Source organism: Glycine max, chromosome 18, assembly GCF_000004515.6.
Source record: "Glycine max cultivar Williams 82 chromosome 18, Glycine_max_v4.0, whole genome shotgun sequence".
NCBI classification, from domain to species: Eukaryota; Viridiplantae; Streptophyta; class Magnoliopsida; order Fabales; family Fabaceae; genus Glycine; species Glycine max.
Window position 1 is genome coordinate 52277834 of NC_038254.2, and position 11637 is coordinate 52289470.

Consider the following 11637-nt stretch of genomic DNA (forward strand, 5'->3'; position numbering starts at 1 on the left):
CTAAAAAAAAAACCCAGAACAATGTCAAATGCGTTCCGGAGTAACAAATCCTAAATATACAACAAAACTCACACTTATGGAATAACTTATTCAAAGTACAGGTTATTGTTTCTGAATTACCTAATATGGAATTATGAAAAATAGGTTGTTCCGTAAAGGGAACGTCACAAACAATAATTGGGTTTCGGATAGGGTTGTTAGGTATTGTGTGAGATTGCCAAGATCCACAAGATTTTGCATGAGACTAAAATGTAACAACTCACTTGCACTCCTCTCTATTTATAGACTATACCTCCATCATGGTTCGAGTGTAAATGTTGAACAACAAATTAAACAACATGATCGCGATTTTGACTATACCAAGCTCAATATGCAACCACCCTACTTATCTCACTCTCAAAATCCATCCACCATCATAAAATCCAGCTCCATTAACACTTCCGGTCATTGAAGTGTCAGATCTGACACAAAGGAGATGTGTTGGAGAACAATTCAAATTTCAAAATAAACAAAGTTGGTGAAGATTCAAGGAGATTTTTTTTAAGAATTTGTTATGTTTCATATCTTTAGGATTTTATTTAGATTTAAATATATTATTAATTTGTTTTAACTTATTTTAGGAATTTGTTTCTTGTTTTAAAGATTAGGACGTGATAATATTTAGATTTTGTATTGTTATTTAGCTCTATGGGAAAATTTCTCTACACACAACAAGGTGTGTGCCCCCTCACAAAGGAAAAGAGGAAAGAAGGGAGGGTATGGTAGGGTTTGAGACAAAAAAAAGGATATTTTTGTCCCCTCAAGTTCCTATAGGGCGCAGGAAGCAAAAAACAGAGTGCAAAAAGCAATGCTCTGAAGAACGCAGTAGCCTATACAATAGTAAAATAGTGGACTACGACTTAACAATAAATGCAACCTTTCATGTTTTACTATGTCATACTCTATTTGGTCTTATATATATAAAATAACTTACGTTTATTAAGAATTAGTTTGTACTTCCCCGATCCTCTCTATAAGAAACATATCACTAATTCATCAAGACTAATTCATCAAGACCAACAACAAAAATAGATAAGTGGACTAATTTAATTAATAATATCATAAATTTAAGGGTCTTGTTAATCAATACCCTGAGAGTATTGATTAAGAAATTAAAAGAAAAAATATTTATATTTATTATCTAAATTATAAGAGAACATAGAAAATATCATGGGTAGTGTAATGTTTTATCTCTTAATAAAAAAACATTTCTACTTAACATTTGTCTAAATTTAAATCTTATTCCAAAAAGACCTATAAAAAGTAGTGGAAATATTTAATAACAATTCACATAATTCAAGGTATGATGGTTTTTTCATTAATAAATGTGCTTGTATTTTTAATACTAGGTGAAGAAATGCACCTACTTACATGAAGAATGAATGAGCCTTTTTGAACCAAAATAATGACTTATTTGTTTCTTATAAAAATGATCGGAGGTAGTATAATTTAATTGCATTAATTTCATTTTAAAGAGTTATGATTTTTCCTAAATTAGCCATTTGAAACTTACAAGAACGAAAGAGAATCATTCAAAATAAAATTTCAATTAAAAGAAAGATAATTTGGAAATGATGACATTAAATATGATAAAATTAACTGATAATTGCTTATATTTAACACACACGGCATTTTTGCTTATATTCAATACCAGAGAAAGTGATTTGTTTGATTATGGTTTAGGTTGCTATAATGAATGCAATAGCGCACTCTCATTATTTGCAATGCAACCGTTTAATAAATTGTTTCTATATTTTGATTTCCTTAACCACTGTCCTTGGTTAACAAGACCCTTAATTTAATCAAACCTTTTTATTAAGAACTAAACAAATTTGATTTTTTTTTTGTTATAAAACCAATTTAGTTGATTTAAAACTTATTTACCTTGATTTTTTTTTTGCACATCCCTAGTTAATTTATTCAATTTATATAGTTGATTTTTAGATGAACTGGTTTAAGTAATCTTACATATTTTTAAACTTGTGAGCCATTACAACCATTATTAATATGGGTTAAACACTTATATGTTTGACTATTAGGGGTGATAAAATGGGTAGATCGGTCTCAAACCATTGGATCAAGTGACAAAAACGGGTTGAACTAGACTAATCCAGATTCTATATGGACCTTATTTTTTGGAGTCCAATTAGGCATAATGGCTCATTAGGCCGATCGATAACCCAATCACATTAGTTTGTTTTATTTTTTTTACATAAATTTATACAAATTCAAAAGAAAATAATTAAAAAGTAATAAAACTATCAGGTAAAATAGACTTGATTAAATTTGGACCTATATTTCTTGAGTTCATCCTAGTCCAACAGGCTCATTAAGCCAACCCAAATAGGTTGTTTCTTATTTGGACCAACATTTTCTTAGTCTAGTTTAGTCCACCGTTAGATCGATCCATTTTGCCAGCTTTATTGACGGCATGATTTATGGTGAGTCAATTTGTTTGAATTAAAAAACAATTGTAATAAAAGTACTTTTAAAACAATCACACACAAAAAATGATTATTTTATTTTAATTCTTTTAACAAATATAAGTTTGAACAAATGGGTCCAATTTCTTCAAAATCTCATCTTCTATGGATCATAAGCTTTTTACAAATTTTAAATTCTATGACCATTTTAAATAGCAATTTTCTCGAGGAGTTTAAAGCAAATACAAAACAATTTTCTCTATAAATTTTCAAATAAGTTACTGTTGTAATCATAAGACTCTTCATTTTTCAAAAACATAAAAGCCCTATATGATAATCAAAGATGACAATTCGTTCTTTATGTAATGCATTGATCACTTAGTGAAGAGTACTGTTCATAAAAAAAAATATAACCCACTTTAATATTTTTTTTAGTATTCGTTTTTCACCTGGCCTCATAACATTTTTTTATTCTAGAATTAGCAATAATTTAGTTTTTGTTCTTTTAATTTACTTTTGTCCCATAACTATGGTTGCCACTTGCCAGGTACGATTTGTGCGAATCAGATCACGGCTTATCCTGTGCCATGTATGATTTTAATAAAAAATAATAAAATAAAAATTGTTGCCCTTAAAATGAGAGAACTAACCAAGTTAATTATTTCAAAAGGTAAAGATAAATGAAAAACAAAACAAAATTAAGAGAAACAGTAACACTATGATCAGCAATTCGCTGAAAACAAAATGCTTGGTCAAGTATTTTTAATTTATTCAACAAGTTATTTATTCCTTGCATACACGAATGTTGTCATCGTACAATAGAATACACTCTTTGAAGAGTCATCAGTTTGTAATTAGCATGTTGAGAGTCTTGCTCGGTATTTGATGACGTGTCTTTCCTGTCATTTATTAAGCTCATACATAAAATAATTAATAAAGGACTCACATTCACAGCATTAGAGTTTCCTACATATAATATATTGCTCCTTTTTTGTATGTTTGCAAATCATTATATTATTTAGGTTAAAGTACATTTTGTTCCCTTTAAAATATATATGAAATTAAAATTAATTCCTCCAAAAAATTTAATTCTATTATAATGTCTCTAAAATTAATTTTAACATGTTATTGTTCATCCAATATGTTAACTTTGTTTTTAAATATACTTATGTGATATGCAAGGTTGAACACTAATTTTGTTCAAATCATTTTACAATAGTTTTAAATGAACACAACTAACATGTTGGATGAACAATAACATATTAAAATTTTAGAGGAATTAAAATAATTAAGATAATTTTTTTTAGAGGGACCAATTATGTATTTCCATAGTTTAGAGAACCAAAAACATTATATACCTATGTTCGAAGTTTCCATGTCCCATATATTATCCTCTAATTCGTAAATACATGGAAATGAATTGTGTAAATAATTTAAATTGAAGATTTTTTTTAATTAAATAAAAATCTATCATCGTCTTTATTTTTTTGAATCTAATTAGACCATCAGAATTGAACTAGGCATATGTAATCAATATCTAAATGTTGAGAAGCTAAATGTTAAAAATCGTTTGCAAAATACAGCTTCTGGTTTTTTTTAATCAGAATTAAGTTGTTTTTTTTTCCAACAATTTATAATTATACTCTATAGTTCCTTGTCTAAGCCTCGTCAAGATTCAATACCTAAGTATTACTGTTTCGTAAGCCTCACAAAGCGTAAAATCATTAAATAGTATACAGCTGAACAAACCCAAAACTAACTCATCACTGTTGATCACAAACTCTAAAAGCACAAGTCTCTCTATCCATTTTCTAAGTTCCTTTTCTCAATTTTCAGTTTCTTTAGAAAACCTTTTTATCCGGTGAATCTAATGATTAAAATTTATTAAAAATATCTCATCCCTCAATGAGATTGATCATCATCTACAAAGAAAACATCTCATCCACCTACTTACATATATGACAATTATGTATACCCCAACTATTAAAACTACTTATATCTCATTCTATTTATAATCATTTCCTTCAGAGCCCAAAAATGTCAGATTCAGCATTAATTCCAAAATAATAACTATGAGGACCCAAAGGCGCCCAAGCTCCATTGTAAGTCAAACAGCTGCTTCTTGACAATGAGAAGTTAGTTAGGAGAAAGGAATTGAAGTTCTTTCTTAAGAACCTAATAAAAACCATTTGTTAGAGGTAGCTTTCCTCGAGACTGTATATTCTACGAGAGAAGAGAGGAGAGAGAAAGAATCTAACTGTAAAATGAGAATATTATTTCCATAATCCCTTCACGGGTTCGTGCATGGCTTTTATACATGTAGTTAGTTACGTAACAGTTAACTAACAATCCTAACGGCCTATAGTCTGTTTACATCACCACCCCTAGCTTCTAGAATGGTTTTCTACGTTCTTCTTGCTGCTGTACCTCCACGAGGGTCTATTAAGCTTGCAGCTCATAGTCCTTCAAGTGCCCAGGAACGTTGCTCCTTCTTTTGGGCCTTGTATCCTGAGATTCTGAGTTGCTATTTGTAACATTCCTATGGTCTTCAAATAGCACCTTGTCCTCAAGGTGATGTCGTTCCTTGAGACCTTCCCACTCTTCCCACGACGTTTCATCGGGATGCAGGCCTTGTCATTGCACTAGAACCAGACGTGTGAGCCCTTGGTCCTTCGGCACCATCTTTTGATCCAGAATGGCTAAGGGTGTCGTGAGTGGTTGATTATCCACTGCTCCTGAAGGAAGTGCTTCCGCTGGTACTGAGTCAGTTGAGCCCACGAAGGGTTTTAAAAGTGAACAATGGAACACCGGATGAATGCGAGAGTGCGCCGGTAATTCTAGCTTGTACGCGACGGGACCCATTCTCTCAATAATGTTGAAGGGCCCGTAGAAACGCCTCGAGAGTTTAGACTGGCCCGTTCTGGCCACTGTGGTCTGTCGATAAGGCCTCAACTTGACCAAGACCCATTCATTCACCTGGAACTCATGGTCCCTGCGATGACCATCAGCTATGTCCTTCATGCGAGTTTGCGCCTTCTGTAATTTCCGGCGAAGGAGGTTGAACGTTTCCTCCCTTTGGCTCAGTAAATCATCTACTGCTGCTACCGTGGAAGTGCCAGTCAGATATTGAGGAAAACTCGGGGGTTTGCGGCCGAACGTGACCTCGAAGGGTGTCATCCCTGTAGACGAGTGGACGGACGTGTTATACGACCACTCCGCCCACAACAAGAAGCACCCCCACGAGCTAGGTTTCCAGTGTACAAACGCTCGTAAGTATTGTTCCACCACGCGATTTGCAACTTCAGTCTGCCCATCCGTTTGAGGATGATAGGCAGAACTCATTCGAAGTTTGGTTCCACTTAAAGAGAACAGGGACTGCTAGAACTTGCTTAGGAAAAGCGGATCACGATCCGAGGTGATACTGCGAGGCATCCCATGTAATTTCCCCACCATTTCCATGAATGACTGAGCCACCATCTGTGATGTGTGATGGGAGGGAAGCATTCAGAGGTGCACTCCCTTAGAGAAACGGTCTACAATGACCAAGATACATGTTTGACCTCGATACGCCGGAAGTCCTACAATGAAATCCATCGAAAGGTCATCCCATGGCTGCGACGGCACCGGAAGAGGACATAGAAGGCCACGAGGTTTTGCTGTTTTGTACTTCACTAGTTGGCAGTCTAAACAATTGGAGACAAAGTCACGCGTGTCTCGAGTACTCGTACTCCATGTGAAGTTCTCCAGTGTGTGATTTAGGGTCTTTCGGAATCCCATATGTCCTCCTGAGGGAGATTGATGGAACTCTGAGAGGAGGATTTTGATGAAAGAGCAGTCCTGGGGTAACCATATACGACCCCGATAAAGGATGAGGTCCTGAGCTAGTGAGTGATCAGGATATGCGTGAGGCTCCGTAGTCACTTTCCTCCTTAATTCCATGAACGCTGGATTTGCCTGCAACTCTCTTCGCAGCTCGTCGAGGAAGACGAAGTGAGGGACTGAGATGATGAATAATGAAGCAGGTGTTGACCGGGACAATGCGTCTGCAATGATATTTCTCTTCCCTGCTCGATACTGGATTACATAATCAAAACCCAGTAATCGTGCGAGATATTTATGCTGTTCTGGAGTTTGAACAGCCTGATTCATTAGCTCCTTCAAACTCTTGTGATCCGTCAATATGATGAAAGAGCGGCCTAACAAGTACTGCCGCCATTTCTTAACCGCGGCGGTGATAGCTGCGAGCTCCTTGACATAGGTGGAAGCTTGTAGTAATCGGGGGCAAAATTGCTTGCTGAAGAAGGAGATAGGATGCCCTTCCTGCTAAAGCACCGCGCCCATTCCAAGGCCCGAAGCATCAGTTTCTACAATAAAGGGTTTGGAGAAGTCTGGAAGGGTGAGTACTGGCGCCGTCGTGACCACCTGCTTGAGCTTTTGGAATGCGCTGTCGGCTTCCGGCGACCAAACCAGCTCTGCCTTGGTCAATAGCTGCGAAAGTGGGTGGGCTAACATCGAGTATCCTTTGATGAACCTACGATAAAATCCCACCAATCCAAGAAAACCTCGTAGAGCTCGTGTGGATCGTGGTTGAGGCCAATCCTGAATGGCTTGTACCTTCTCAGGTACAGGTTGGACCCCATTACCGGTGACGATATGGCCTAAGTATTCTATTTTCTTCTGCGCAAATGAACACTTGGTGAGCTTAAGAGTAAACTGGCCATAGTGTAATACCTGAAACGCGATTTCCAAGTGATTGATATGCTCCTCCAAGCTGCGACTGTATATTAGTATATCATCGAAGAAGACGATGATATACCTTCGTAAGTGGGGCTGAAACAATCTGTTCATCATCGCTTGAAACGTTGATGGAGCATTGCAAAAGACCAAAGGGCATTACGCGAAATTCGTAATGCCCATGATGGGTGCGAAATGTTGTTTTGCCGATATCGGATTCTCTCATCAGAATCTGATGGTAGCCTTGCATCAAGTCGAGTTTCGAGAACCAAACCGCGCCTCCGAGCTCGTCGAGAAGCTCATCCACCGTCGGAATAGGGAAACGATCCCTCACTGTGATTGCATTGAGGGCCCTATAGTCCACACAAAAGCGCCACGATCCATCGCGCTTCTTAACTAATAAAACCGGAGATGAGAACGGACTTGAGCTGTGCTGGATATGGCCTTGTCGGAGCATTGCGGCGACTTGGGTTTCTATCTCTTGTTTTTGGAAGTGAGGGTAACGGTAAGGTTTTACATTGACTGGGGCTGAGTTAGGAAGGAGGGTAATGCTGTGGTCTGTGGCTCGAGATGGGGGTAGAGTTGATAGAGGTTGGAAGAGGAAAGCGTGTTTGGAAAAGAGTTTCTGGACTGTCGGTATTGGGTGAGTTATAGTCATTGGCGTCTCCAAGGAAGGTTCCATTTTAATGTGGAAGAAGGTACTGGTGTTACCTGTGTCCACCAACCTACGTAACTGGGAAGGTGATATCATCTGAAAAGACAAGTCGCGATCTCCCACTAACTCAATCAACTGGCCATTGTAGATGAATTTCATCGTAAGTGCTGTGTAATCAGTAAGGACTGGGCCTAAAGCTTTGAGCCACTGAACTCCCAGCACAACGTCAGCTCCCCGTATGGGCAATACATGCAAGTCAACCGGAAATTCATGTTTTTGTATTTTCACGGCGAGATTAGGGCATACCTGAGTGCACTGCAATTCCTCACCATTACCCACAGTGACCCGCAAGGTGGAGGTCTCTTGTGGTTGCAGCTGCAGCAATGCGACCAATTCCTGTTGTAGGAAATTATGGGTGTTGCCCCCATCGATTAGAATCTGGACGCGATGCTCACAAATGAATCCCGTGAGGCGTAATGTCTCAAGTGCACCATGACCGGACAAAGCATGTAGGCTAATTTGCACCGAAACTGATTCCGGTAATGGGGAAGGCAACCGCGATGGTCCTGGGTCCATCTCACGATTATCATCATCATCCTCCGTGACAAATAAGAATAGGGATGAAGCACACTTATGTCCCCTTGACTATTTTTCGTCGCAGTTAAAACACAAGCCTTGTTCCCAGCGCAGGGCGATTTTCGATGGAGTTAGTCTCTTGAAGGGAATAGATGAGGCACAAGGTTTGCTTGGAGAAGGAAGTAGTGACGAACCTGTGGAATATGAGGTCAAGGAAGAAGGCGTATGCTTGACACTCGTTCCCGGAGATGCGGAGGAAGGAGGTTTACTGGTCTGACGGCAACTATCCAGAATCTTCTCTTCATGGAGGCGCGCGAAGGAAACCGCCTGCGCTAGTGAATGCGGTTGCATCACCTGAACGTCCCTTCGAATTGCAGGATTAAGTCCTGATATGAAACAACTCAAGACAAACGGCGTTGGGAGGCCTATGACTCTGTTAGCAAGAGTTTCGAATTCCGAGAGGTACGCCGACACGGTGGTTTGCTGTGTAAGCTTACACAAAACTCCAGTGGGATCTTCATATGCCGAGGACGAAAACCGCGCATGGATGGCGTGAAGAAAGGCTGACCACGAGGACGAAAACCGCGCAACGGAGTTCATGAACGCCGGCGGAGCCTGATTGTTGGCGTGGGAGCTTTCTAGGTGATTTATATGGCTGAGAAGTTCGTCGAACTTTAACGTCATGGATGCAAAAAGCTTTGCAAACGCGTCTTCCCAACGCTCCATGCTTGTCTTTGATCGTGTTGCATCAGCCATGGCGGAGAGGATGCAATGAAAGCACCAATGCTAGAGGTAGCATTCCTCGAGACTGTATATTCTACGAGAGAAGAGAGGAGAGAGAAAGAATCTAACTGTAAAATGAGAATATTATTTCCATAATCCCTTCACGGGTTCGTGCATGGCTTTTATACATGTAGTTAGTTACGTAACAGCTAACTAACAATCCTAACGGCCTATAGTCTGTTTACATCACCACCCCTAGCTTCTAGAATGGTTTTCTACGTTCTTCTTACTGCTGTACCTCCACGAGGGTCTATTAAGCTTGCAGCTCATAGTCCTTCAAGTGCCCAGGAATATTGCTCCTTCTTTTGGGCCTCGTATCCTGAGATTCTGAGTTGCTATTTGTAACACCATTTCTGGACTCACCTTCTTCCAAGCATCCAAGCACTCTTTGGAATAGCCTGAGAACTTATTGTTGGAGGACAATTTTTTCTCTTCGGCTCAAATCGCTTGATCATTAATTAATTTATTTGCTGCTAATTATATTCAATTGTATCAGAAACCATCTATATAATAAAAATACATTTCATGTGAATTCACTCAGTACGATAACTTTATCGTAATTGTTGATAGTTTCGGGTTAGCTTTATATTTTATAGTTAATAATTAATAATATTATATATTTAGTAATTAATATAAAATTAAAGGTGTGAGATAATAATGATTGAATTTTGTCACTTAACATACATGCTTATGTTCGACTCTCTCATTGTTACTTATTCCTCATTTTTGGATATTGATTTCTAAATATCGCAGTAAATATCACTAAATTTACACTGATGGTACTAAATGATTAAGATTAACATGTGGTTGTGAAAATAAAATGAAATTTCATTGAATATTAATTAAAAACTCAAAATATATATAGTTAATATCTTTTAAAATACTTACCAACGTGCATGTTTCCGTTTTAAAATATGATACCTACATCTCCCATAACCCAAAAAACAAAAGTAGCAAAGAAAAGCTAAACCTTGTTACAAAAGTTTAAATTTTAGATACTCATACATTTTTTTTTCTTTTAAGTTTATTTTTGTCCTAGATGTCACGTATATATGAATAGTATGAATTCATTTAAAGTGGGTTGCTTTATGTGTGAATTTATAAAAATATTGATTCACTTAAATTTAGAGAATAAATTGTTGGAGTATAAATATAAAGATTAACTTTTATGTATATTGAATAAAAATAAAAAAGTTTAACAATATATATAAGTGAAAAAAAACTTCCAAATTTAAAACTTTAAGATTTTAAACTAAATTATATTATCAAATTTATTTGTGTAATTGTTTGTGATACATTTGTAAAGATCTCTTGGACATTTAATCCCTTACTTGTACAACACAAACAAGTAACATTTTTCTCCATAACTAAGGCAACTTATTTAAGATGTGGGGGCTAAAACCTAGAATCTTCTTCTCTTCTTGGTGTGTGAAGGTACGCGAGAGGATGCTAGCTTCTTGGAGTAATTCTTCTTTTTGACGGACACATATAATACACTTTTTGAAGTCCTGTTACTTTATTTGATACCTTTTGTTTAAACTTTAAACACTAATTACCATTAACTTGTACAGAACAGGTGTATTTTCTTCTCATTAATGATATATTTTGTTGGCCTTAAAAAAATATTTCAGATTTGAGAATAAATTAAAACAAGACTAAAATAAAACAAACATCACGACCAGCAATTCGTAGAAAACGAACTGCTTGGCCTAGTAGCTTTTATTAATTCAGTAGTTATTTATTCCCATACATCATAGTTACTACATGCTCAATATTCCTAGTGAGCTTTGGTTTCAGAGGAGTTACAAAGTTCATAACAGAAGTTGGTTACGTCAATGCATTGACACAGTCCAGGAAACGTGGGAATATCACAAAAACAACTTTTGCATGAAGGGTGACATGTTTCTCCAATATCTGCACATTTACACATTGGAGAGATTGATATTGTGCAACGACAGTTGTCACAGCACCCGTTAGTTGTGGATTTAACATAGTAATTGTTGGCTTCAGCATTGGGGAGAAACTGAGTGATGAATGAACTTGGATCGAAGCGAGCATCAACAACTGTTGCAGTGAATCCCAATAGGAAAAGCAACGAAGCAACTTTCACCAACACTTTCATGCTCAACTCCATCTCTCTCCCTCTCTCTTCTACAATAATACAAACTGTAATGTCTCTTAGTTTTCCCACTAGAATATGAATAGAAGACCATTCATTTATACTTGGATTTTGATGGGGTTCAAGTAGAGATAAGGTCTTGTTTTTCTTAATTAATTTTTTGAAATACGTGTATTGTTATTTACATTAATTATAAAAGTATTTGATTAATTAAGATTCTTAAGATATTGATTAAAAATTTTAAAAAAATATTTGTACCAAATTATAAGAGAATATAAAAAATATTATGATAATATAATTTTTCATCT

At 36.7% G+C, this 11637-nt stretch overlaps 1 protein-coding gene across 1 annotated transcript; it reads right to left on the reverse strand.

Annotated features, from left to right (window-relative positions):
• Window positions 1-10871: 10871 nt before the first annotated feature.
• On the reverse strand, window positions 10872-11399 carry BBI-2 (Bowman-Birk type proteinase inhibitor). Its single transcript, NM_001250807.3, has one exon. It carries the CDS (start codon window positions 11342-11344, stop codon window positions 10988-10990), a length of 357 nt encoding a protein of 118 aa, NP_001237736.1. The 5' UTR covers window positions 11345-11399; the 3' UTR covers window positions 10872-10987.
• Window positions 11400-11637: the final 238 nt, after the last annotated feature.